The 27528-nt window shown below is 47.0% G+C and overlaps 2 protein-coding genes and 1 long non-coding RNA gene across 5 annotated transcripts; 2 read left to right on the top strand and 1 right to left on the bottom strand.

Moving 5' to 3' along the window:
- Positions 1-313: 313 nt before the first annotated feature.
- Positions 314-11507, top strand: GLOD5 (glyoxalase domain containing 5; the record flags this gene model as incomplete). Its single annotated transcript, XM_084870938.1, has 4 exons — positions 314-2053; positions 5874-6011; positions 10238-10393; positions 11382-11507. Exons 1-4 carry the CDS (start codon positions 1991-1993, stop codon positions 11505-11507), a joined length of 483 nt encoding a protein of 160 aa, XP_084727064.1. The 5' UTR covers positions 314-1990.
- Positions 5656-23718, bottom strand: LOC311615632. Of its 3 annotated transcripts, XR_014793781.1 has the most exons (4): positions 21456-23718; positions 12055-12175; positions 10771-10867; positions 5656-10516 (listed from the first exon to the last, which is right to left on the bottom strand). It is a non-coding gene; the product is annotated as an uncharacterized lncRNA (long non-coding RNA). The 3 variants fall into 3 exon arrangements; XR_014793780.1 differs by lacking the exon at positions 10771-10867; XR_014793782.1 differs by having other exon boundaries at positions 10771-12175.
- GATA1 (GATA binding protein 1) lies at positions 20104-27425 on the top strand. The gene is made up of 6 exons (XM_084870937.1): positions 20104-20238; positions 24379-24617; positions 25094-25465; positions 25569-25714; positions 26231-26356; positions 26920-27425. Exons 2-6 carry the CDS (start codon positions 24398-24400, stop codon positions 27289-27291), a joined length of 1236 nt encoding a protein of 411 aa, XP_084727063.1. The 5' UTR covers positions 20104-20238; positions 24379-24397; the 3' UTR covers positions 27292-27425.
- Positions 27426-27528: the final 103 nt, after the last annotated feature.

The raw sequence follows: 27528 nt of genomic DNA on the forward strand, positions 1-27528 counted from the left end.
GACCTGTGTTTACCTGTGAGGGTGGCGGTGCCTGCCATAGGACATGATGTTGACAAGCAAAAGCTACTGGGAGCTGGTTATGGTGACTGTGTGTGTGTGTAAACACTAGAAACTAATCCCAGTGGTCATTTTTGCAGGATGAAGCTGGGAATGACTTGTGTAGTCCATATATTGATGTAATGTTGGAACCTTTTAAACAAAACTAGGTTCACATATTATTTGTATAGCTTTTTTAAAATATTATATATATATATATATATATATATATATATATATATATATATATATACTTATTTCAGAAAGGAAGGGAGAGGGATAGAGAGATAGAAACATTAATGATGAGAATCATTGGTCGGCTGCCTCCTGCACGCCCCACACTGGTGATCGAGCCCGCAACCTGGTTATGTACCCGGACTAGGAGTTGAACCATGAACTCCTGGTTCATAGGTTGACACTCAATCACTGAGCCATGCTGGTGGGGCTGTATAAGTATAAAGGAAAAGCATATACTCAAAACAATATCCAGAGCACAGAGTGTGTACGGGGTAGGTATCTAGGGTATGTCAAACTCACATGCCCCAGGCTGGACAGGTGACCCACAAGAGAGAGGGAGGCTAGCTCAGGGTAAGGCCAATGTAATAGGGTTGATGAATGTTCCCTGCCTTTTAGCGCTGGAGGGTGAGGGTAGAGTGAGGGATGGTCAGGGATGAAGAAGACCCCAGAGCTCACACCCTAAAAGAATTCAGGAACATTGCACCCTGAGGCACAAAACATTTACTAGTTTGGGGAGCCAGTAAACAGACCCGTAAGTCATAGTGGTCATACCCTAACTCAGCTCCTAGCTTCATGCCCTGGACACAGACTTCCAAACAGATAAAAGATCTCACACTATGCAAACATACCATTAAAGAGATCAGAGGCCTCACGCCCTAGAATAATGCCCCCCTCTACTTCAAGATAGGTGGCTTTTCTGTATTACAAAGCAATCCTTACACATGTACACCTGTTCTTCACAAACTGAATGTTTGCAACCCCTCAAATCCCTATGTTGAAGCCTTAACCCCCAGTGTGATAGTACCCTGTTTCCCCCAAAATAAGACAGTGTCTTATATTAATTTTTGCTCCCAAAGATGCACTAGGTCTTATTTTCAGGGGATGTCTTATTTTTCCATGAAGAAGAATACGGTACACACTTATTGTTAAATGAAAGTAAATTTATTACCTGTATACAGTACGGTAGTACGGTAGTTGTCAACACAAACCAAACAAACTGTGAATTCTACAGTATCAAGAATTTACTCATTTATTCAATGACAATCATGTCATCATCTTGAGGAACATCATCATAACAACCCAATTCCTGAATTTCCTGGTGAATTTCTTGTGACTCCATTTCTTTCAGAATCAGTGGACCAAATCTCTCATGTTTAGCCTAGGGGGGCCTTATTTTTGGGGGATACCTTATTTTTCACTCAGAAGGAAACCTGTAAGTAGGTCTTATTTTCGGGGAAACACGGTATTACATTGTGGGGCCTTTGGGAGGTGATTAGATGAAGTGATGAGGGTGGGGTCCTCATGATGGGATTAGTGCCCTGATAAGAAGAGACCAGAAAACTTGCTCTTTCTCTCGTCATGTGAGGACATGGCAAGCAGGTGGCCATCTACAAACCAGGTAGAGAGCCAACACCAGACACTGACCATACTGACAACCTGATCTTGGACTTCAGGCCTCCAAAATTGTGAGAAAATAGATGGTTTTTTAAGCCAGCCAGACTATAGTACTTGGTTATGTTGGCCTGAGCAAGCACACACCTTAAGCTTTTGCTTTCAAGATCCTGAGCTTTATGTCAGAGTCCTTGTACTTGCACCGCCTACCTCTCTCACCACTAGCAGTCCTCAGCCTGTGGCCCTCCCCTTCCTGCCCCTTGATCTCCAGGCGCTGAGCCAGAGGGTTGTCTGGAGGTCCCTGGGCAAGGACACTTAGCCTGCCATGCTGTGCCGTCTGCCCTCCAGGCTGCCAGCCAGGATGTGGGGTAGGACTTCGGAGAAGCAGGTGAATGGGACGGTCCTTGGGGTCCTAGGACGCAGGTGTTGTCACCAAGGCTGGGGACTTTCCAGGCCAGACCTGGTAACCTGCTCCCCTTCTATGTGGGCTGTCCTGGTGTGGGGGCACACTCTCCCCTCTTCCTCTCTCTCTCTTCCTCTTTCAAAGGCAAGCAGATGGCAGCAGAGGGACACGGAAGGTCCTGCTCTGACACATGGTCAGTGATCCACATGTGTGCAGGAATGGGCTAGGGGCCAGCTGCAGAGCAGCTCCCTCGGGGTGGCTCAGGGGAGCTAGTTCAGCCAGGACATTAGGATGGGCCAGTGTAGGGAGGGGCCAGGAAACCCCACTGACCTTGAAGTCTGCCATAAGAATTCCAGGGGCCTCTGACACCTCGAAGAGGACTTTGTAGAAAGCCTTTCCTGTGAAGGAGGCAGAGGGGAGGGCATCATGGTCTGAGCACTCTATTATCCATGTAGAGTTATTGTGAGGAATAAAAAATGTATTTTATGGAGTGCTTAGAACAGACACATTAAGCCTTTTGTGATTGCTATTTCCCGATGACCTGGCCCTTGCCTTCCCCTCCTGCTCATGCCTCACTCACCCTTGGCTTCTAAGCCACAGTGGCCTTCCTCCTGTTCCTTAAGGGGGTCAGCCAGCTCATCCTTGAATTTATGAAGATGGAGTTTCCCATTTACAAACCAGGATCTGGGGACTGACTCTACCCTGGCAGGGCATTAAAAAATGGGAGGGTCCCTGGCAGGTGCTCAGCTGGTTAGAGAGTTGTCCAGATATGCAAGGTTGTGGGTTTGATTTTCAGTCTGGGCACATACAAGAATCAACCAATGAATGCATAAGTAAGTGGAACAACAAATCTCTCTCTCTCTCTCTCCCCTCCTTCCTTTCTCTCTAAAATCAATAAATAAAAGTTTGTTTAAAACAGAGGCAGTAGGGACCGGTTTGGCTCAATGGATAGAGCGTGGGCTTGGGGACTGAAGGGTCCCAGGTTTGATTCCGGTCAAGGGCATGTACCTTGGTTGCGGGCATATTCCCAGTAGGGGGTGTGCAGGAGGCAGCTGATCGATTACTCTCTCTCATTGATGTTACTAACTCTCTATCTCTCTCCCTTCCTCTTTGTACAAAAATCAATAAAATATATTTTAAAAAAATAAAACAGAGGCAGTAAAAAAGAAAGAAAGAAAAATAAGAGGAATAGGTTGAGTAGATTTCCAAAGACTATCAAAACTGGGAATGTGCCCTGGCCAATGTGGCTCAGGAGACTGACCGTCATCCTGTGCACTGAAAAGCAGCCGGTTCAATTCCCAGTCGGGGTACATACCCATGGTCAGAGTGCACATGCTCGGGTGAGTACGGGAGGCAACCTATCAATGTTTCTCTCTCACATTGGTGTTTCTTTCTCTCCTTCTCCCTTCTCTTTCTAAAAAAAAAAAAAAAAAAAAGTCAGTAAATTTTTTTCCCCAAAAAAAAATTGGGGATGCGGCTAAGCAGTGCTTAAGGAAAGCTTTAAATGTATAGATTAAAAAAAGAAAAGAAAAGAAAAGAAAAGAAAGAAAGAAAGAAAGAAAGAAAGAAAGAAAAATATACCTGAAATGGTTATAAGAAAATGAAATAAATAAATAAATAAATAAATAAATAAATAAATGTATAGATCAGAAAACTTGGATCTTTGAACAGTTGACAAAATTTTAGTAATTTCTGTTTTCTTTCAAGCAATTAAGAGAAAAAAATATGAATTACCAATATCAGGAATGAAAAGAGAGTATTATTACAGATACTACAGATGCTAAAAGGTAAATAAGAGCTCTGGCTTGTGTTGCTCAGTGGTTGGAGTATCAGCACATGCACCGAAGGCTCGCAGGTTCAACTCCTGGTCAAGGGCACATATGTGGGTTCAGGTTCAATCCCCAGCCTTGGTCGAGGCACACTAAGGAGACAACCAATCAACGTGTCTCTCTCACATCAATTTTTCTCTCTCTCTCCCTCTCCTTCCCTCCCTCCTTTCCACTCTAAAAATCAATGGGAAAAATATCATCAGGTAGGATTGACAGCATGTCAGTCATTTTCTCATTTTACTGCTTCTGTGTCGCTGTGGACATTCTGTATCCTTGAGGACAGCAGAACTTGGCAACTTTCTTGATGGCTCCTCCACTCATGAAAATAGAACACACAGAATTTTTTAAAGCTGGGCTCAGTGAAATCACTTGTTTAAAATGTCAGAACTTGAATGGAATTGAACATTGTGGAATGGAACAGAATAAAATAACACGTGGAATGGAATGAAATGGGAAGGAAAAAGGGAAAGGAAAGAAAGGGAAGGGAGGGAAGTCAGACTTTGTACTAGGCACTAGGCCTAATTGTTGTAGTTATCCACTAACTGGATATTATTGAACATCTGCTAGTTGTTTGAGACACAGTGAGGAACAAAACAGAGAAAAAACCCCTATCCTTATGAAGCTTATATTCTAACTAGGGGCTCAGTGCATGACATTCATGCACTGGGGGGAGGGGGGTCCCTCAGCCCCGCCTGCACCCTCTTGCAGTCAGGGAACCCTCAGGGGATGTCTGCCAAGGGGTCCTTAGTGCTGTCCCAGAGAGTCTCCTGCCACCACCACTGTGCTCACCAGCCATGAGCCCAGCTTCTGGCTGAGCGGCGCTCCCCCTGTGAGAGTGCACTGACCACCAGGGGGCAGTTCCTCCATTGAGCACATGCCCCCTGGTGGTCAGTGTGCATCATAGCGACCGGTTGTTCCACCATTAGGTCTACCTGGTATTTGCATATTAGGCTTTTATTATGTAGGATCAAGAAGACAGATATTAACATGGGCAAAATGCCCTGAAACCAAAGGTACAAGCACGGCCCTTATGAGGAACAGGCTAAAGGGCAATGTGGCTTGGGGTTCAAGAACAATATATGAGGCTTATGGAGATTGGGGGACATTAACTCTATTGGCACTTGCTGCCTGCAGGAATTGTTCTAAGCCCTTAAAAATACAACTCTTCTTTAAAATGTTTACAACAGCCTTTTAAGATATGTATAAAACCATGCCCATTTTACAGAAGGGGAAACTAAGGCACAGAGAGATTAATTAAATGTCTGGCTCTAGAGTCTATTCTTTTAACCACTATGCTCTGCTACCTATGGCACCAGATCGCACCTTCCAATCCTGTAGCAGATCTAAGGTAAATATACAAATTACTGAAGAATGCAAATCAAGAAAAAGATCTGGTGGGAGATGTGCAGAGGACAGGAAGTTGGGGGAAGGAGGTATGCCCTCCTACTGGGTGTCAAGGTAGATTTATAAATACACCTTTGCCAGAAACATTTATTTTATCTGAAATGTTCCCTTATTTTGTCCTTGGTGATCATAGCTGTGGAGTATGGAAAGATGGCAGGGTGTGTGTGTGTGTGTGTGTGTGTGTGTGTGTGTGTGTGTGTGAAACTGACCAATGGAGTGCTTGTGCTCATAACATTGGGCCGCCTCTGGGTCTTGTCATTTCTTGAAAAAGAGATGAATTCCAGTTTGGGGAAAGCAAGAGAGGGTTTGATCTTGGTCTCCACTCCCCTCATCTTTACCTCTCTCCCTCTGGAAGAAAAAAGAGAATAAAGCAGTGGAGAGTAGTCATGGCAGATACATGGGCTCTTGTGAAACCACACATGGGCAATAAGACTACTAAAGTTTCCTCTCAGGACTTTCCCCTTGAAATAGGGGTGAGGAGGAAGTATAATCATTGGGGAGGTGAGTGGACAAAGAAATAGGAACTGGGTGTGACCAGCATCAATATGATCTCTTCTGATTTTTTTTTTTAGTCATGGAGGCACAGCAATCAGACCCCTTCCCCATGTCTTATCCATAGACTTGACCACGTCGTGATGACAGTAAAGAGTATCAAAGACACCACCACGTTTTATTCCAAAATTCTGGGCATGGAGATCATAACATTCAAGGTAATTATTATTTTTAAAATATATTTTTATTGATTTCAGAGAGGAAGGGAGAGGGAAAGAGAGAGAAAACTATCAATAATAGAGAGAATCATCGATTGGCTGCCTCCTGCATGTCCCCTATTGGGGATTGAGCCTGCAACCTTGGCATGTGCCCTTGCCTGAATTCAAACCCGGGATCCTTTAGTCCACAGACCAATGTTCTATCTGCTGAACCAAACCAGTTAGGGCTCAAGGTAATTATTTACACAAATGCCAAATTTTAGGTGGAGTAAGAGTTGATGATAATACTTTAAAAATTAACTTTAAAAAACCCACAACAAATCTGTGAGGAAAATTTAAAGGATAAGTGAAGGAGATTCCAAATTCTGAATAGAGGAACTTCCATGGAGAATGGAGAGATGGACGGGAGAAAATTACCATAGAAATATTCAAGAGAATTTCCAGTCCTTACATGGAAAGGGTTAGCTGAATATCCAGTACATTGATACTTAGATGTGCTTATGAAATTATAGAACATCAAAGTGAAAATGAAAATCCTAGGAAATTTCAGAGAGGTTAAAAAGAAAAGCAGTTCAACTACAAAGGAAAAAGAAATATGAAGATGTCAGATTTCCTAAAATTCGCATCAGAGACTAGAAGATAATACAAGATTTTTAGAGAAAATTTTCAACCTAGGATTCTATGTTTAACTAAACTATTAATCAAGATGAGGGTAGAATAAATCATTCTTAGACATAAAAGAACTTGGAAATTTTGCCCACTTACTTTGAAAACTGAAATTATGCTACATCAAAATGAGTGATTAAGCCAGGAGTAAGGAAGATATCAAAGCCAGGATACAGTGGATTCCAAAGAGAAGATTCCAGATGTGAAGAAAGCACGGGACTTGGTTGGAAAGTCTGCTAGGAGGATTCTCTGAAAGGTCAGAGGCCTCTAGGCACAGATCCTGCTTTGACTTTTCCAAACAACTCTGAGCCCCCGGGTATTTTACTGGAATGTTTAGACTTCAAAACATCCTTGCTTAAAGAACACTACAGACGCATGTGTATTCTCAAGGATGCTTGCCCTGCTGATAGTATCTAGAGCAGTGGTTCTCAACCTTTCTAATGCTGCAAGCCTTTAATGGTCTTAGGCTCCATGGCAGTGGTTCTCAACCTGTGGGCTAGCAGGGTCGCCTAAGACCATGGGAAAACACAGATATTTACATTATGATTCATAACAGTAGAAAAATTACAGTTATGAAGTAGCAACAAAAATAATTTTATTGTTGGGGGTCACCACAACATGAGGAACTGTATTAAATGGTCACAGCATTAGAAGGGTTGAGAACCACTGATCTAGAGGTTAATTTTAGTTCAAGCTATTGCTCCAATAAAAGCCTAAGGAGGCAGGAGACTGGGACTGTCTGGTTCCTTTAGCCAGGCAGTCCCTTAGTCCTCTCTTTCACAGAAACGTGTCAGAGTAATCATTAATCCATTGCTCAGGGTCTGCTGGTCAGCCCCGTCACCCATAAAGATACCTAGAAGATAATCAGTCCAATCTGAAACAGGAGAAAGAAAGTTCCCAAGAAAGAGAGCTCCCAGGAAAACAGGAGGATTCCAGAGGTTGAATACTTGAGCATTCTAAATAATTGCAAAAGTGGTAAATGCAGAGAAAGCAAAAAATATTATCTCTTAAATTGAAAGAGCCCATATAATGGCAAAAAGGATAAAACATTTAAACTTAACATGAAATACTATGCATCAAAATAGAATTATGCAAAACAGACTATCAAGATGGACAGTTCTAAAACAGGATCAGGTCTACAGCATGGTACCACTTATATGCACATAGAACAATAATACAGCTTTTACAATAATTAAAACCAAACATCGAACACATTATAATGGTTGACTAAGAGAATGGAGATAAAAAGAATAAGTGCATAAAGAAAACTACAGAGGGGCCTTGCATGGGCCAATAGTAATAATGAAGCATATGATGCCTCACTCTCTATACATGGACACAGAGGAATACAATTTCAGTACATCTAGGATCAAACCAAGTCCTAAAAGCTGCAAGAGTGTATGGTGGATGTATCATCTACAAAAGAATGAAAAACAGATTAATATCACACTTCTTATCAGCAATACCAGATTCAGGAAGAAAACAAAGCCACCTATTTAAGAGGCTATTGGAAAATAACTTGCAACCTTGAATTCTATACTTAACCAGACTATCATTCAAATGTAAAAATGAAATAAAGTCATTTTCTGATAGAGTAGATATGGTATCAGTCATCCTATAAAATAAAAAGGTAATATGCAAATCGACCGAATGGCGGAAAGACTGGTCACTATGATGCGCACTGACCACCAGGGGGCAGATGCTCAATTCAGGAGCTGCCCCCTGGTGGTCAGTATGCTTCCACAAGGGGAGCACTGCTCAGCCAGAAGCCAGGCTGAGGGCTGGTGAGCACAGCAGCGGTGACAGGAGCCTCTCTCACCTCCACAGCAGCGCTAAGGATGTCGGACTGCTGGCTTAGGCCCGCTCCCCGCGGCAGACCTAAACTATCAGTTGGACATTCCCCAAGGGCTTCTGGACATCAAAAAGGTGCAGGCCAGGCCAAGGGATCCTCCTGCCGCAAGTGCACAAATGTCATGCACCGGGGCCTCTAGTGGTGATATAAAATAAAAAAAAATTTAAAAAATGATATAAGAAATGGGAGAGGTTGCCCTGGTTGGTATTGCTCAGTGATTACAGTGTCAGTCCATGCACCGAAGGGTCACAGGTTTGATTCCTGGTCAAGGGCATGTACCTGGGTTGCAGGTTCAATCCCTTGCCCCAGTTGTGGCACATGTAGAAAGCCACCAATTGATGTCTCTCTCACATTGATGTTTCTCTTTCTCCCTTTCCCTCCCTCCCTTCTTCTTTCTATAAAAATCAATGGAAAAAATATCATCAGGTGAGGATTAACAAAAACAAAAGAAAAAAAAAAGAATCAGAGGTTGAAAGGCACAGGAGAGGGAGGAGACATGAAGAAAAGAATATTAGGATCAATGGGATACTAGCTGTAGTTCATCTATCAAAACACACAGGTACAAATGGGTTATTTAAAAATTATCAAGGAACCAACAGTCAAACCTGAGGGAAGGCAGGGAACGGTGGGAGAGGGGCTAAGTGATCAACCAAAGGACTTGTATGAATGCAGATAAGCATAACCAATGGACACAGACAGCAAGGGGACAAGGGCATGTGCTGGGGAGCAGGAGCGCTGGGGAGAGGTCAGTGGGGGAAAGGAGACATATATAATACTTTCAACAATAAATAACTTAAATTTAAAAAATAAAAAATAAATTATCAAGGAAACAAAATTATAGAATTCTACTGGGAGGGGTAGAAATGTGGATGAGCTAAATTCTCATGTATCACAAGGAGAGGACAGAGATGTCTAAAGTTGTTAAATCAAGAAATAGTGACACATCAGTTAGGAACTGTGTCTAGAGGCACATAGGAGAAAACCCAACTAGCAGTGGGTAAAGAAGGCAGAATTTTCTTTTTCTCTCATTTAACAACCACTGGAGAGGCAGGCAGGCAGGGCTTGGGCCTTGGCTGGGAAGGAGGAGGAAGTGAATGGGCAAAAAGTTCCAGCTCTCTGAGGCTGGGAGGTTCCCAGAAGCCCCACACACAACCTCTGCTGATCTAATTTGGGTTGTGTTTATAAGAAAAAAGGGAAAATTTATATTAAGTTGAAAAACTGCTGTTTCTGTGATGGATAGTATAAACACATTTGGAGATAAGGAAATAATTTCCAGAAGAAATAAACACACACATACACACGTTAAAAGCCTGGATTTGAGGAAACCTCATGCCTGAAGTTTGAGTAAGACCTCCCTGGGTCCTGCTTCTGTTTTCACTGTAGGGAATGAGGCTGGGGTGGGGCACAGGGTTATTGTTGTTTTCATTAAATAGCCCTTTTCTACATTTAAAAAATATATTTTATTGATTTCAGAGAAGAAAAGAGCGAGAGAGAGAGAAAGGGAAACATTAATAATGAGAGAAAATCATCAGTTAACACTGGGAATCGAACTGTGACCCCCTAATTCATAGGTTGATGCTCAACCACTGAGCCATGCCAGCTGGGCCCTGTTCTTTATTTTTTAAACGTGTTGGGATAGGTAACAGGGCTTTGTCTCACTCACTCACCTTGGTGGTGTAACTCTAGGTTGTTTTCTCTCCCCCGAAAGGGAGACAGGAAAGCACTGAGCTTTGGAGACCAGAAATTTAATCTTCACGAAGTGGGAAAAGAATTTGAACCCAAAGCTGCTCACCCAGTTCCTGGCTCTCTGGACATATGTCTGATCACAGAGGTACCTTTGAGTGAAATGGTCCAGCACCTCAAGGTGAGTCGGACTTCCATTCTTTTCGAGAAAGCTGCTGCAGATGCGGTGAGAACAGAAGCATGACCCAGGGAGGTCCTTCCTCAAACTTCAGGCAGAACATGTTTCCTTGGATCCAGATAATGCCTGCACACAATTGTTCACTCATTATTTTTATTGACATCTTTTTTTCCACATAAACAAATGCATTTTAAAAGAAAACATTACCCTTGTAAAAAAATTATACCTAAATTATCTTTCTATAAATACATTTATGTAAAAAGAAAATGTTCAAACAAATCAATGAAAAACTCATTATATCTTGGCACAAAAGGAAGGTAACTGTAAAAACAAAGTTATGAAAGCATCACAATGTCATTCCATTCTATCTATTTCCATACCCTGACATTCCAAAGGGAGATTTGGCAAGTGGCTGAGGAGTTGCTAAGGACTTGTTAGTATCCAGCGGAGTCTTTCTTCTTGCTAGAATCAAAAGGACTGAAGAAAGAATTATTTGTAACTTGCTATTATTTAACGTTGGTGTTCCTGTACCACTTACAATTATTTCATGTAAAGGGGGGATTGGTTCTCCTGTTGGGAAAACAGATCAAGGTCTTAAATGTATTCTGTGCAAATATACTGGACTCCTTTTTTGGAAAATATCAGTGAAATAGTTTTGTTTGAAAGTAAAGTAGAGAAAGCATAGGGGAAAGAGTATGAACTTTGGCCTAGACTGCCTGGATTTAAATTCTGACTGTACCACTTACTAAATAATACTAGACATTATTTATCATCATCATCCCCATTTCACAAATGAGGAAACAGGTACAAAGCATTTATCTGCTTAAGGCCAGAGAGCTGGAATGTGGCTGGAGCAGAGGGAGGGAGAGGAGAATGGTAGATGAGGTCAGAAAGATACAGGGGTCTTCTAGGCCACTATAAAGAATTAATTAAGTTTTGGTCTCACACATGGAATGGAATGAATGACTTTTGTCTTTTCTTCCTACTTCAGGCTTGTAATGTCCCTATTGAGGAGGGTCCAGTCCCCAGAACGGGGGCAAAAGGGCCCATTATGTCCATCTACTTCCGAGACCCTGACGGAAACCTGATTGAGGTGTCCAACTATATTTCCCCATGACTGAAGCTCGCCCTCCGTCACTTTGTTCCCTGAAGTGCTGCCCGTTTTCTCCCCCAAGACCCTCACTGGACCCAGAGGCCTCCAAGAACTGATGGCAGGCGCTTCGCACATCCTGCTGGGGGGACCCGAGATGGGTTTGGAATCAAACCTACATGACTCCATGTTCTCCTTCCAAGCTGCCCCAATAAATTAATAACCTCTCAGTTAATATAAGCTCTTTGTTATTATGGTCTCGGCCTTACATACGGGTGTTTGTCTAGCGCGTGACATCTCTGACAACCAAATCCAGGGTCAGGCCCTTGGGGTTCAAGGTCTCCGACAGATTTCTCCTTGCCCGTGAACCTATCTTTTTTTATCCTATTAGACTCACCTCACTCCTTCCATGCCTGATGTTTCCACCTCAGAAGCCTCACTGAACCCCAAGATCTCTATGATGGGACCTTCAAGGAGCATCCCAGATAATACCGCCTCTTGGTGTGCCTTATCTGATCTCACCCCCAGGGGATGTGAAACTTTCTATCTTTGGATCTAGCAAGTCCGAACTCACCTCAGTTGAGGCTCAGCTCCTGGCATGTACTGAGCACCTCTGTGCTTGGCCCTGTTCCAGACTTGGAGAGACAGCACTGAACAGCAGAGGTAAGCAAACCTTTGTTTGTAGAGCTTCCATTCTAGTGGGAGAAACAAAATAAATAAAATTAAGCAAGGAAAATACTAAGTATGCTATAGGATGATAAATACCTTGGAGGGAAAGAAAACATGGAAAGGGGACCTTAGATAAACATCACTGTGGCAGTTTCCAATGGGGAAGCTCACTAAGAAGGAGACATTTGAGCACAGCCCGCAGAGATGGGGGGAAGCTGCATGATGGCTGGAAGAAGAGCATGCCAGGCAGAGAAGAGAGCCAGTGCAAAGGCCCGAAAGCATGACGGTGCCCGGTGTGTGTGAGGGTAACAGGAGGAGACTAGTGAGGAGGAAGAGGGAGCCATGAGTGACAGACTGGATGAGTTCCCCAAGAGAGAAAATGTCAACTAGAGAAGAGGTCTAGAGACATTTAGAGTTCAGAACCAAGGGAAAGAACCAGCACATGAGGTAGGCATAGAGCAGTGTTTCCCAAAGTGTGGTACGCGTACCCCAGGGGTACGGGAAGAGTTTGGTGGGGGTACGCGTTGCACCGGAGTTTGGTGGGGATATGCACTGCACCGTGCTTAACTGCACCTAATTTTATGTTCTCATGAGTACGAGGGGTACTCAGCGTTACGAAAATTATAGAAGGGGCACACACATGTCAAAAGTTTGGGAAACACTGGCATAGAGGGAAGGGAAGAGTATGGCTTCTTGAATGAACGAGTGATGGATGAAGGAGCATGTATGAGAGTCTGTTTGAGGTGAGGGAGCCCCTAGTCTTGTGGACTCTGGTCTCTAAATAGTCCCCACCCTCAGGGAGCCCCAAAAATGCTAGGAAGAGAGGATGTGTAAGGATGTGTGCTTCTGCACATGAAAGGCTTTGCCAAAAGCTGTAGCAGGTTTCCTGCCTATTTTTAAAAGACAGCGTACTTTGAATCCAGATGTTATATGCCTGGAGATAGATGATTTATGGAAGGAAGGAAGGAAGAAAGGAAGGAAGGAAGGGAGGAAGGACGGAAGGAAGGGAGACGGGAAGGAGGGAGGGAGGGAGGGAGGAAGGGAGGGAAGGAAGGGAAAAGGGAGGGAGGGAAAGGAAGAAGGGGTGGGCAGCAGATGGTGGATGAATGAATGTTTAGCTGGGTGGGTGGGTAGATGATGGATAAATGGACTGATATTCCCTGCCCCTGGAGAAACACTTTCATATGTTTGTGCTTAGAAAGAGAATATATTTTGTAAATTCCAGATTTGCTGTAATAGGGAAAAAATTAGAAACAATCCAAATGTCCATCAGCAGGTGAATTGTTAAACAAACCATGGTATATCCAGTCCATGAACTACTCAGTAATAAAAGGGAATAGTCTCATGAGGCCAGCACTGACCTGATATTAAAACCAAAGCCATAACAAGAAAGCAAAACTACAGACCAATATCTTATGAATATAAATGCAAAATCTATACTAATAAAAGAGAAATATTTAAATTGACCATCACTTCACAATCCCCACCAGCCAATCTAGAATGAGTATGCAAATTAACCTCATCACCTCCATGGAGACTGACAGCAGGGAGGAGGTAGCTCACAGCATGGCCTGCTTGCCCATTGCCACAGTGACCCGGGAGCAGGCAAGCGTGGCCCACAGGCAGCTCCCAGCATGGCCTGCTTGGCCATCATCACAGAGACTGGGGATCAGACAAATGCAGCCTGCAGGCAGCATCCAGCACGGCCTGCTTGGCAGTCACCATGGTGTGCAGCAGGCAGGCTCTAGAGTAGGGGTGTCGAACTCAATCAGAGAAGGGGCCAAAATCTAAAATCCAGCCTAAATCGCGGGCCGAATGGTTTACTGAACAGTCATAAACTGACAATGTCATAAACTGACAGCGGAGTGCAGTGATGACAGCGCGGTGCGGGCCACATTGCAAGGCCTGGCGGGCTGGATTTGGCCCGAGGGCCTTGTGTTTGACACATGTGCTCTAGAGAGAGCAGAGAACCACAGGGAGTGGGCCTAAGCCATCAGTAGCACATCCCCCGAAGGTTCCCAGATTGGAGAGGGTGCAGGTCAGGGTGAGGGACAGGCCCCCCCCCCATGCACAAATTTCATGCACTGGGCCTCTAGTCTTCAATAAAATACTAGTAAATAGAATTTAGTAACATATAAAAGGTTTATACAACATAACCAGGAATGCAAGATTGGTTCAACATATAAAAATCAATCAAGATAAATATACCAGATTAATAGAACAAAGTACAAAAACTACATAACCTTAATAGATGCAGAAAATTTTTTTTAAATAAAATTCAACACCCTTCATGATAAAAACACTCAACAAACTAGGAATATAAGGTAACTTCCTCTCCCTGATAAAGGGCATCCACAAAAAGCCTACAGCTAACCTCATGCTTACTGGTGAAAGACAGCTTTCTCCCAGAGAGCAGGAACAAGCCCAGGATGCTTCCTCTCACCACTTCTATTCAACGTTGTACTGGAGGCTCTAGTCAAGGCAATTAGGTAAGAAAAAAAGAAAAGTCATTTATATTGGAAAAAAGAAGTAAAACTAACTCTATTTGCAGATGACATTTTGGACACAGGAAATCTTAAGGAACCTACAACAAAACCATTATATATACCATATGCACATACACGTATATGTACATACATATTGTATATATACATATGAACTCAGCAAGGCTACCGAGTTCACACAAAAGATCACACAAAACTTAATCATATTTCTATACATTAGCAATGAATCCAAAAGTGAAATTGAGAAAACAATTCCATTTACAATAGCATCAAAAACAATAAAACAATTAGTAATAAATTTAACAAAAGGTGGGCAAGAGATATACACTGAAAGCTACAAAACATTGCTGAAAGAAATTAAAGGAGACCTAACTAAATGAAAAGACATCACATGTTTACAGATAAATGAGTTTATAGTGTTAAGATGGCAATACTCCCCAATTGATCTCCAGATGTCATGCAATCCTTATCATCATCCCATCTTGCTTCTTTGCAGAAATTGAAAAACTAATTCTAAAATTCATGTGGAAATGCTAGGGACCCAGAATGGTTACAACAATCTTATCTTTTAAATGTTTTTATTGATCTCAGGGAGAGGAAGAGAGAGGTAGAAACATTGATGAGAAACGTCAATTGGCTGCCTCCTGCATGCCTCCTACTGGGGATCAAGCCCACAGCCCGGGCATGTGCCCTGATGAAATCTAACCAGCAGCCTCCTGGTGCATGGGACTAAGCCCAGCCAACTGAGCCACGGACCGGCTACAACAGTCTGAAAAACAAAACACAGTTGGAGGACTCACACATCCCAATTTAAAAGCTTACTACTTATCTACAGCAATCAACAGTGTGTAGTACCGGCATAAAAAAAAGATATATAGATCAATAAAATAGAATTGAGAGTCAGAAATAATATATATGGGCAATTGATTTTTGATAAGTATGTCAAGACAAGCCAATGGAGAAAAAATAGTCTTTTCTACAAATGGTGCTGGGACAGCTTTTCCATAAACGAAAGAATGAATTTGGATCCCGTACTCACACCAGATACAAATATTAACTCAAAATTAAGCAAAGGCCTAGCCAGTCTTGCTCAGTGGTGAGGAGGTCATAGTTTGATTCAGGGCACAGGTCCCACTTGTGGGTTTAGTCCCCAGTAGGAGGCATGCAGCCGATCAATGATTCTTTCTCATCATTGATGTTTCTATCTCTTTCCTCTCCCTTCCTTTCTGAAATCAATAAAAATATATATTTTTTAAAAAGCAGGGTAATATCGAGTGTTGGAAAGGATGTGGATAAATGGGAGCCCTCCTACAGCTTCGGTGGAGAACACTTTTGTAGTTCCTCAGAAAGCTAAACAGAATTACCTGCCATTCTGTTCCTCATATTGTATGATTCCATTTATACGAAATGTCCAGAACAGGCAAATCCATGACAGAAATTAGATTAGTAATGCTAGGGACTTGGGGGAAGCAGAAACGGAATGGGAAATAACTGCTAATGGGCACAGGGCTTCTTTTGGGGGTGATGAAAGTGTTCTAGACTTGACAGTATTGATAATTGCACAACTCTATGTGAATAGACTAATCACTGATATATATATATATATATATATATATATATATATATATATATATATATATTTTAAAAGGGTGAATTTTATGGCATATGAATTACATCTTAATAAAAAAAGAATGGACTATGGACACACACAACAATCTGGATGAACGTCACAGCCATTATGCTGAGCAAAAGCAGCACAAAGTGTATGATTCCATTTATAGGAAGTTCAAAAACAAGCCCACAAGCCCCAGGATCGCATATTGTTTACACATATGTACTAACGGAATAAAAAGCTTCATGAGGAAGAGAAAGATCGAACTTGAGGCAGTGGAAGGGGAAAGGGAGATGGAATTGGTGCAAGGACTTCAATTGTATCTGTGATAGTGCTTCTTTTTAAAAGTGTCTGAATTAATAAGGCGGGGTTCTGTCCCCATCCTGGCGGACTCCACAGTCTACAAGAGGCATGACTAGTCCCAATGCCCTGGGCTGGCATCAAGCTCTCGAACCCTGAGAGATGCCAGGAGGGAAGGAGCCAGCCAGGGAAGACTTCAAGGAGGATAGGACATTGGGGCTGGTCTCAAACGACAAAGTGGATGCTTGGCTGGGACTCCACCCCCACCCTCACCCCCACCTCCCGCCCTCGTGGGTCTCCCCCAAAGCGTGGCCTGGCCCCACTGATTCCCTTATCTGCCCACTCCCAGCTGCCTCCCCGCTGGCTGAACTGTGGCCGCAGGCTTCTGGGCCTGTGCCCCTCCACAGGGATGGGGGAGGGAAGAGGGTGAGGCCCGGCCTCAGAGCCTTAGAGTTTCTAGCTCTTGATGAAGGCAGGGCTGAGGCCCCCATTCCCCACCCTTCACTTCCCTTCCTTAGCTTTTTCTGGATCCAGTTGTGAAGAAACGGGCCATGAGGCTAGCAGCCAAATCCTTGTGTGAGATGTGCCTCCCGCCTGTCCTTCCCCTGGAGGATGGATTTCCTTACCTCTCCCCCTACCCTGCAACTGCTGTTTCTAACGCTAACATTGAGCTACCTTCACAGAGCTCACTGTCTATGGTGTGCCAGGCAGGCCCTGGGTTGAGTGGCCTCTCGACAATACTTGATGGGGATTCTATGATTGCGCCCATTTTCCAGGTGAAGGAACTGGGTTCCGAGTGTGGCTTGCCCAGGAATCATGAGCAAATCAGTGTCAGAACTGAGACAAGAACTAGGGCTTCGCCCTGACTGCTGTGGCTCATTGGATAGAGCGTCGGCCTGCGGACTGAAGGGTCCCAGGTTTGATTCCAGTCAAGGGCATGGACCTTGGTTGTGGGCACATCCCCAGTAAGGGGTGTGCAGAAGGCAGATGTGCAGAAGGCAGCTGATCGATGTTTCTCTCTCATCGGTGTTTCTAACTCTCTATCCCTCTCCCTTCCTCTCTGTGAAAAATCAATATATTAAAAAAAAAAAAAAAAAAAAAAAAAAAAAGAACTTAGGGCTTGGACCAACATCTGCATTTCTCGGTGCCTACTCCAGTCTAGAAGACGGGGGTGGTTACATGCCCTCACACACAGGACCTGGTGAGGACGGGATAGATACTATGATGCAGGGAAGGCACTTAGCGCAGTACCTGGGTGGCTTGGCAAGCATTGTTGCTGTTGTTATTATATTAGTGCTAAGGAAAGATCCAAATCAGTATCATTATCATTATTGTTGTTGGTAGAATTAGGATGAATAATAATTATTAGTTTTTTAAATAGTATTAACAATAGTATTACTAAAAAAAACACACAATAGTATTATTGCTAAATTGAAATTAGCATTAGTATTACTATATTATTAAAATTAGTATTAGTGCTAGTTTCAATATTAGAATTTGTATTATTAGAATTGGTATTGGCATCAGCATATTATTAGCATCAATATTAGAATTAGTGGTAATTCTAGTAAAAAAAGGTACAAGTATTATCCCTCATATACAGTAGCTACTCAATAAATAAATAAGAATACTTAACAGTTATTGACATTTCAGATTCAAGTGAGTTAAAATTACTTAATGAATTCAACCTTGCTTACTGGCCCCGTCACGCCACTATTATTACCCCATCTTTACAGATGAGGAACTGAGGTCCAGAGCAGATAGGAGGGCGGTCTATAAATGAGGGTGGGCTGGCTCCGGAGTGGATGTCTTGAAACCATCTTCACTTAGGTCACTGGGTCTTCATTCTTACCAATGAGGGCTCAACATGGGCGTGGCACATAGCAGTAGCTCAATAAATTCGAAGTTGTGTCTTTGCTCTCTTTCCTCCTTAAAACGCCCATTTTGCATATGAGAACACTGAGGCCAGAGGGACAAGATGAGGATGGGAAACTCCCTTTGGGGTGGGTCCATGGGTGAGCAGACCCCACTGACCCAGGGCTCCATCCTTGCCCTCTGCCCTCAGTGGGTCTCGGTCTCCCTATCTGTAGAATGAGTGGTCAGGAGAACTTCCTGTCCCATGGAGCTCTGGGGCCATGACTAGGTAGTCTTACCCCCTTCCCTATGGGACCCATGTTGGACACCTACTTTGTGGACTGTGCACATGTGTCCAATGTTTTCATACAGAGAAAGTGCTCAGAATAGGCCAGGCATGAGTCTATGATAGCATGAGACACCGGTTGTTGTCACTCCATTCGGGGGCGGGGGGGGGGGGATTGAGGTGCAGAGGCCCAGCCATTCTGAGGGTCCCTCTCAGCAGGGTGAGGGCAGAGCCACAGGCCACATGGGACCACATCAGTCCACGTTCCCCTGCCCCACCACTCTCCACCATCTGCCCGGGTACACCAGGCTGCCACGTGGGATCTCACGGACTTCTTCTCAGGCTCTCTGTCTCTGGATCTCTATCTGTCCCCCCTCTCTATAGCACAACTTTGTCTCCTTCTGTTTCTGCACCTGCTGCTGGCCCCTGTCATTTCCAGGCTTTATCTTCCCCTTCTGTCCATCTATGTCTCTCGTTCTCTTTGCTTGTCTATCTGTTTTTAACCGTCTCTGGCTCTCTGTGTGTTTCCCTCCCTCTCTCTGTCTCTCCTTTCTTTCTGTGCCCCCTTCCAGCTGTTTCTTTCTTTATTTCTCTGAGTCTCCCAATTTCCGTCTTTATCTGTGTCTCACTCTTCTTTATCCCTCCAATTTCTCCTTTCCTTCCCCCACCCCATCCCGCTCCTCAAGGACCGGCAGAGGAACTAACCCCTGGTTCCACCTGTTTCCCGCCACCAGAGCAGCATGGCGGGCAAGAAGTTGAGGCCGCTGTCCCTGGGTGCCCCCCAGCTCCGCCCCCCATCCCAAGTCAGCCTGTTACCGCGGAGCCAACAGCCACCGTGGCCTCCATCTGATAAGACTTATCTGCTGCCCCAAGACAGGCCAGAGCTGGCGTAAGCCCCAGTGGGGTGCCAAGTGAGTGTGCCCCTGCCTCCCACCGGCCCTGGCCTGGCCCCTGGGCTGGGCCTGGGTCGTCAAGATGTCCCATGGGCTCTGGTTTAAGTCCTACTTAACCTTTCTGACTCTCATTCTTCTTGCCTGCAAAATGGGTATAGTCACTCCCCTCCTATTCCTATGGCCAGCAAGGCTCACATGCACAAGTGCCCAGCCCACACCTGGCCCAGCACATAGTAGGGGTTTTACAAACACCCACTGGAAAGCCGAGCAAAGTCACGAAACCACATCTGCTATTTTCGTTTTATCTTGGCTTCAGCCCATATTGTTTGGTTGGACACTGAAGTCCATGGGAGCCCAAATCAAAGAGGGTCCAAGAATCCATGGGGTGGGCAGATGGGATGGAGGAGGGTCCCCACGGTCCAAGAGGTACCCCACCAGCAGGAGGCCCGCCCCCTCCCCTGGTCTGCCCCACCCACTGCTGCACCAGCCACTCCCTGGGGAGGAGGGAGGAGGGAGAGGGGAGGGAGGGAGAGAAGGAGGAAGGGAGCCTCAAAGGCCAAGGCCAGGCAGGACACCCCCTGGGATCACAGAGCTCGCCACATCCCCAAAGCAGCTGAACCCTCTGCACCAACCAGCGCAGGTCAGTCTCAGCCCCCCGAGAGTCCCCGGCAAGGCAAGCTCCGGGCCTGCTGCTCCTTACCTCAAGGCTATCCCCCCAGCCTGCTTCAGGTTCCCAACCTACCCGGGGTCCCCACAGTGTCTACCACCCCTGAACCCTTAGTAGATCCTCCAGACCACCTCTGCCTTTCCAGCCCCCATTCCTACCCCAGACCTACCCCCCTACCCCACTTTCTGCCCTGACTCCCATCTACACCTTCCAAAATGTCTACGTCCTCTGATCCCTTAATGCGCCCATACCTCATCTCTGCCCCTAAAACATGTTTTTATCCTCCAAATCCTACTTCTGCCCCAGATCTGATTTTCCCTCACCTGAACTGGTCTCTGTACAAATTCTCCCGCAAAATTCACTCTCCCGCCCCAACTATTTCTGCTCCCCAAGCCCTATCTGCTCTACAACATCCATGCCTCTGCCCTAATTTCTCCCTTTGACCCCCATACCTATCTCTGGCCCGCCAAACCCTGGCTCCATCCTCTTACTCCCATCTCTGACTCTCAAACCTTGTATTTGTTCCCAGTGACTTCTCTCTGATCCCCCAAAACCATCTGTCTCCCCCAAATCCTTGCCTGTTCATCAAAATGCCTTTGCCACCCCAAACACCGTCTACTTCTCCAAGTCTGTACTGCCACATTAATTCTTGTCTGTCTTCCCTAAACCCCATCTCAGCCCCCAAATGTCTGTCCACCAGGCCTCTCTGGCCCAAAACCTTTCTCTACTCCAGTGCTGAAGCTCCTCCTAGGCTCCCACAACCCATCTCTAATCATCAGACACTTTTCTGCCTGACCAAACCCATCTCTGATCCCCTAAACTGCATCTCTGCTCCATTAAAACTCTTGGATCCCCCAACTTTTCCATGACACTCAGAATCCATCTCTGACCCCCAAACTGCATCTCTAACTTCTCAACTTTCTCTCTGACTCTCACACTTCACCCTGATCCTCAAGCTTGTCTCCGCTTCCCAACCTATTTATGGACCCAAAGTGTGACCTTCCAAGGTTGTCTCTTCTCCTCAAACCCCGTACCTGCTTTCCAAGGCCCCATAGCTATACCCCAAAACCCTGACTCCTCAACCCCTATCTGACCCTCAACCCCTCCCAGGACTCCATCTGCCCTCAGACCCCATCTCTATTCCCTTGTCCTGAGAGACCCTCCCTTAAGGGCTGCAGTAGGGACGTTACCTGGGGTGAGGGGCTGGGCGAGGGGCTGGGCCGAGGGAGAGTTGAGGGTGCCGGCCTGCTGCCTGCTGCCCGTTGGGGCAGACTTACTCTAGTGGGGCAGCTGATAAGGAGCTTTCATATCCCCCAGCCTTGAGATAAACTTTATCTCTGTCTGGAGAGTGATAACTGGGCAGGGGGGGAGGACTGGGCCCCTGCCATGAGAGGGGTGGGCAGCCCTAGACCCACCAAGGTGTCAGATGCAGGGGGTCAGAGGGGATTGGAGGGAGGTTATGGGGGAATAAGGTGTGGATGAGGGGATAAGGGAACAGTGGTGACAGATGCAAAAAGCAAGACACACAGGGACACAAAGAGAGAAGGGAGGAAGAAACAGAGAGAGATGAGGAGAAAAATAGAGAAAAAAAGAGCAAGAGAGATGTGCAGAGAGAGAAAGGAGAAACAGAGACTCAGAAAGAATGAGATAGACAGCAGGAGAGCAGGAGACCAACAGAAATGAGAGTGAGACAAGAACGGGGGTGGGGGGATAGAGAAAGACTCACAACTAGAATCGTGGAGGGACAGAGATGAAAGAGATGGAGGATGAGATGAGGAGACAAGACCCCTTCCCTGGGAAGAGACCCTGGTGTCTAGGTTGGTTATGGGCATATCCACAGGGCCATCTCTTTACCAGCATAATCCCACCACCGGGCCCAACCCTTCACCTAAGCAGGGGCTTGAAGGGGCCTTCCATTCTATCTCCATCACTCTATCCTACAGACAGGGACACTTTAGGTTCACAGGACAAGTCAGGGTCAGGGGTACTGCCTGGGTCTTCATCTGGAGCTATGTGCAGTGGGGGCTGGTCCAGGATATGGAGGTAATAGAACATATGGAAATAAGGCCAGAGGGCCCAGAGAGAGAGAAAGCAGGCAGAGACAAACAAGCAGAAAGAGAAAGAATGTGAAAGATGTAGATATGAGTAGAGAGGGAGAGAGAAGAGAAAGAGAAAAAGATATAAAGGAAACTAAGAAAAGGAGACACAGAAAGAGATAAAAAGACACGGAGATAGCCCTGGCTGGTGTGGCGCAGTTAGTTGAGTGTTGTCCCATGTACTGAGGGGTTGCAGGTTCAATTCCCCGGTCGATGTTTCTCTCTCTCTCTCTCTCTCTCTCTCTCTCTCTCTCTCTCTCTCTCTCTGTCTCTGTCTCTGTCTCTGTCTCTGTCTCTGTCTCTCCCTCATCAATAAAAACATACGTTTAAAAAAGACAGAGAGACACGTCAAACCTCAGGGAAAGCAGGGCAAGGGGCAGTTAAGAGATCAACCAAAGGACTTGTACCCATGCATATGAGCATGACCAATGGACACAGACAGTAGGGGGATGAGAGCATGTGCTGGGGGCAGGAGCGAGTGGGGAGAAGTCAATGGGGGGAAAAGGGAGACATATGTAAAACTTTCAACAATAAAGAGGTTTTTGTGTTTTTTTTTGAAAAAGACAGCAATAAAGATGGAGAGAAACAATCATAGAGATAGAGACATGGAAAGACAAAGCGAGGGAAAACCACTAGACATTTATAGAGAAAGAGAGAGCAGTAAATGTCATGGTAGCATAGAAATGATACGAAATACAGAGAGGAGAGGAACAGTGTTAGAGAAAAAGACCCAGGGAGACAGTGATACATACAGAGTAGTGGCAAAGGGGCACAGACCAAGCTGCCATCTCACAGGTCTTAGCTTGGCCCCGTCACCACCTATCTGGCAAATGGGGAAACTGAGGCCTGGGGACGGTGGGGGCTGAAGGAAGCAGAAAGCAGAACTATGGCCAGCCTCCCCAGGGAAGTGGCTATGGGTAAAGGGAACACCTCCCACCTGTCCCCCTTCTCAGAGGAAGCCAGTGGCCTTGGGGTGATTTCAAAAGTTGGGCGGGGATGGTAGAGATAAGCAGTGGGGGGTACTGACCCCCCCACCATGGATCAGGGAGGAACTCTGTCTGCAGACCCAACTGGGGTGAGGGAGGGGGGAGTCAAACCGGAAACCTTGGGGTTTCTGAGAAAGTCAGAAGGCCAGATGCAGCAGATAGGGATGAAACTGGGGAACATAAGAGGGTGAACCCCCATGTCCAAGGGGGTGACCAAGGGGTTCATGGGACTCTAATTCTACACTCCATCCCACCCAACCCAGACTCCTCTAGAGGGGGAGGGAAGAGAAGATGGGGCAGGAAAAGAAGAGGAAGAGGAAGAGGACAGGAGGAAAGAAATGAGCAGAGAGAAAGATGAGCAGAAAGAGAAGGATGAAGAAAAAGGGGGAGAGGAGAGAGGAGAGATGTAGAAGGGGGGAAAGGGGATAGGAGGTAGCTTAGGGGGAGGAGAGGAGAGAAGAAGGAAGAGATAGAAGAAGAGAAGAGAAAGGGGACCAGGGAGAGAGGAGGAGGGGGTAAGGGAGAGGAAGAAAAGGGGAAGAGTAGGGGAGGGAGTGAGGAGGAAGAAAGAGTAGAAAGAGAAGAGGGAAGAGAGGAGAGAAGAAAGAAGAGAAGTTGAGTGACAGGAGGGAAAAGAAGGGATGGGAGGGAGGGAGGAGGGAGAGGAAAGAGAAGAAAGGGAAGAGGAGGAGCAGGAGGAAGAAGAAAAGGAAAGGGAGGGAGGAAGAGGGGAGGAAGGAAGACAAGGGGTATAGGAGGGAGAGGAAAAAGGGAGAAGAAAAAACAAATGAGGCAAGAAAGGGAGGAGAATGGGAAAGGAGAGGATGGGGGGTTAGAGGATAGAGTAGAAGACTAGGGAGAGATGAGGTAGGAGCAGCAAGGGAAGAGAGGAGGGGAGGGGAGAAGGGACCTATAGAGATGGAAAGGAGGGATATAAAGACTGAGTGGGAGGAGAAAGGAGGAAAGAGAGTGTGGAGAAGAGAGGGGAGGGGAATGATTTCAGTGTCTGAGGACCCCTCCTGTCCTCACAGGTCAACCCTCAGAGGACCCATGGAGTTCCCTGGCCTGGGGGCCCTGGGGACCTCTGAGTCCCTGCCCCAGTTTGTGGACCCTGCCCTAGTGTCCTCACTACCAGAGTCGGGGGTCTTCTTCCCCTCGGGGCCTGAAGGCTTGGATGCAGCAGCTTCCTCCACTGCCCAGAACACCGCCTCTGCTGCAGCTGCTGCACTGGCCTACTACAGGGATGCTGAGGCCTACAGACACTCCCCAGGTACCTCCTTTGGGTGATTTTCCTGGCAGGATTCCATGCTGTTGGGGTTGCCATGGAGACCCTTGGCTAGGGTAGAAGCCCACAAAGAGGCCATCTTGGAAATGGCCGGAAGCCTTCACGAGGCTATGTGGACCATGTTCCCTATCTATGTGCAGACCCGGGAATGTACATCCCCATACTGCCGCATCAGGAATGAATGTTGTAAGTAGGTGGGGGTGGCCCTTGTTATTGAGTGGCCCATGGGGCCCCACAAAGTCCATTGGGAAGTGGCTGCAGGTGACTGCAGCTGCCAGGGTGACCAGTGGGGCTCAGGTCGAGGAGTCCCTCAGGGCCAGCAGCTGTTCTGGCAACCTATGGGAAGGTGGGGAGGTTGGCCACCATGCTGGGGCTGTTCGGTACCACTGCACCCTGAAAGCAGGATGGCTTCAGACCTTCTGTCCCCTTCTTTCTTCCTTCCCATACCCACCCCCTATCAGTCTTCCAGGTGTACCCACTGCTCAACTGTATGGAGGGGATCCCAGGGGGCCCACCATACACCAGCTGGGCCTATGGCAAGACGGGGCTCTACCCTCCCTCCACTGTGTGCCCCACCCGCGAGGACTCCCCACCTCAGGCCTCAGAAGATCCGGATGGAAAAGGCAGTTTCCTAGAAACGTTAAAGACAGAGCGACTGAGTCCGGACCTGTTGACACTGGGACCTGCAGTGCCTTCCTCCATCCCTGTCCCCAGCAGTGCCTACGGGGGCCCTGACTTTCCCAATAACTTCTTCTCTCCCACCGGAAGCCCCCTCAATCCAGCAGCCTATTCCTCCCCCAAGCTCCGTGGAACCCTGCCCCTGGCCACCTGTGGTGAGGTTCCCCAAAAGGGACAGGGAGGTTGAGGAGGGGGATGGGGCCCAAGGCAAGGTTGGGCTGAGCCTGGATCCCTCTTCCCCTCTCTCCACCACACCAGAGGCCAGGGAGTGTGTGAACTGCGGAGCGACAGCCACTCCACTGTGGCGGCGAGACAGGACAGGCCACTACCTGTGCAATGCCTGTGGCCTCTATCACAAGATGAATGGGCAAAACAGGCCCCTCATCCGGCCCAAAAAGCGCCTGGTAAGACCCCAGGCCTCCCTCCCCTCTCCCAGGCACTGCTGTTCCCATTCCCTGCAGGATCTCTGTCCTCATATGCTACGAGAACCCCGACCCCCCTCCCTGCCCCATCCACTCAGGGACCCAGCTCTGTACAGGAGTGTCTACCCTCAGCCCACACTCAGGCTGCAAGCAGGCACGCAGTCCACTCCCTGCACAGGACGGGTCACCATGGGGCCCTCCCTAGATGGGCTGATTTACTTGGTCTGGGGCACTGCCTGGGCATCAGGATTATTTCCGACTCCCCAAGTGCGTCCAGTGTCCGCCAACGTTGAGAACCACTGATGCAGCCCTCACCCCATTTGGAAAGCCCCGGGACAGGAGGCCATGTCCTCGCCCATTAGAGAACCCTCAGTCTACTCCTTGTCCCCAACGGTGCCTGTGGTTCTTGTCCAGGAAGCCCTGCCTTCACCCTGACCCTCACCTCCTGTGTCCTCCACCCACCCAGTGCACTGACCCTCACATTCTTGCTGCCCCCAGATCGTCAGCAAGCGGGCAGGTACCCAGTGTACCAACTGCCAGACAACTACCACGACACTGTGGCGGAGGAATGCCAGTGGGGACCCTGTGTGCAATGCCTGCGGACTCTATTACAAATTACACCAGGTGTGCTCTGCCTCTTAGCCTCCCCCCTGCTCCCCCATCCCACCAAACCTCCCTTCTTTCTCCTTTCCTTTCCTGTATTCTTCCTATATTCCTTCTCTCTCTTCCTGTTATTCTCTTCCTTCCTCCTTCCTCCTCATCCCTCTCTTCTCTGTACGTCCATCTCCTCCCTGACTTCCTTATCCCTCCTGCTCCCTTATCTCTCCGCCATTTCTCATCTCATTTCTCATCTCCTTTCTCCTCCCCTCCATCTAGTCCAGTGGTCGGCAAATTCATTATTCAACAGAGTGGCAAACCACGGCTCGAGAGCCACATGTGGCTCGCTAGCCACAGTTTGCTGACCACTGAGCTAATCCTATGGCTAGAGGTTCCCCCAGCCTTTCCCCAGCTTAGGGCCTCACAAGCTCATGATTCCTTAGGCATTATCTGTGCCACAGCTAGGGCCTGCTCCCCTAGTGCTGAGCCAGTTCCTGACTCTTAAGGAGTGGGGTGGAAAGGGGGTCCTGGTGGAGACACAGAGGCCAAAGTCTGACATTGGGGAACACTCATGGCCTCTCTTTCATCAGGTGAACCGGCCACTGACCATGCGGAAGGATGGGATCCAGACTAGAAACCGCAAGGCATCAGGAAAAGGAAAAAAGAAACGAGGTTCCAGTCTGGGAGGCCCAGGACCAGCTGATGGGCCAGCGGGTGGCTTCATGGTGGTGGCTGGGGGCAGCGATGGTGGGAATTTTGGGGAGGTGGCCTCAGGCTTGACATTGGGCCCACCTGGCACTGCCCATCTCTACCAAGGCCTGGGCCCCGTGGTGCTGTCAGGGCCTGTCAGCCACCTCATGCCTTTCCCCGGGCCCCTGTTGGGCTCACCCACAGGGTCCTTCCCCACAGGCCCCATGCCTCCTACCACCAGCAGCACTGTGGTGGCGCCACTTAGTTCGTGAGGACACAGAGCATGTCCCCAGAGCAGGGTTGGGGTCCCTCTCCACAGTCCCTCTACAGCCCAGCCCTCTGGGCCCCCCACACCCCTTGGTCTGGACCGTCAACGATTTGTAAAATAAAGCACCCGTATCCTGAAGTTGGAGGTGTGGGTCTGAATAAAGAGCCGTGGTAGGTGGGTGTGCAATGGGCCTGTGGTTCTCTGGTGGTGACGTGAGGCTGTGAGAGACAGCACCCGTGCC

The sequence above is a fragment of the Pipistrellus hanaki genome (genome assembly GCF_964339955.1).
Source record: "Pipistrellus hanaki genome assembly, chromosome: X".
Taxonomy (NCBI): Eukaryota; Metazoa; Chordata; class Mammalia; order Chiroptera; family Vespertilionidae; genus Pipistrellus; species Pipistrellus hanaki.

Bases quoted from the DNA above. Each gene is read 5' to 3' on its own strand.
- GATA1 (XM_084870937.1), top strand. From the start codon at position 24,398: ATGGAGTTCCCTGGCCTGGGGGCCCTGGGGACCTCTGAGTCCCTGCCC. The intron at 24,618-25,093 runs GTACCTCCTTTG...ACCCCCTATCAG, and splicing joins GGCCTACAGACACTCCCCAG to TCTTCCAGGTGTACCCACTG. The intron at 26,357-26,919 runs GTGTGCTCTGCC...CTCTTTCATCAG, and splicing joins TCTATTACAAATTACACCAG to GTGAACCGGCCACTGACCAT.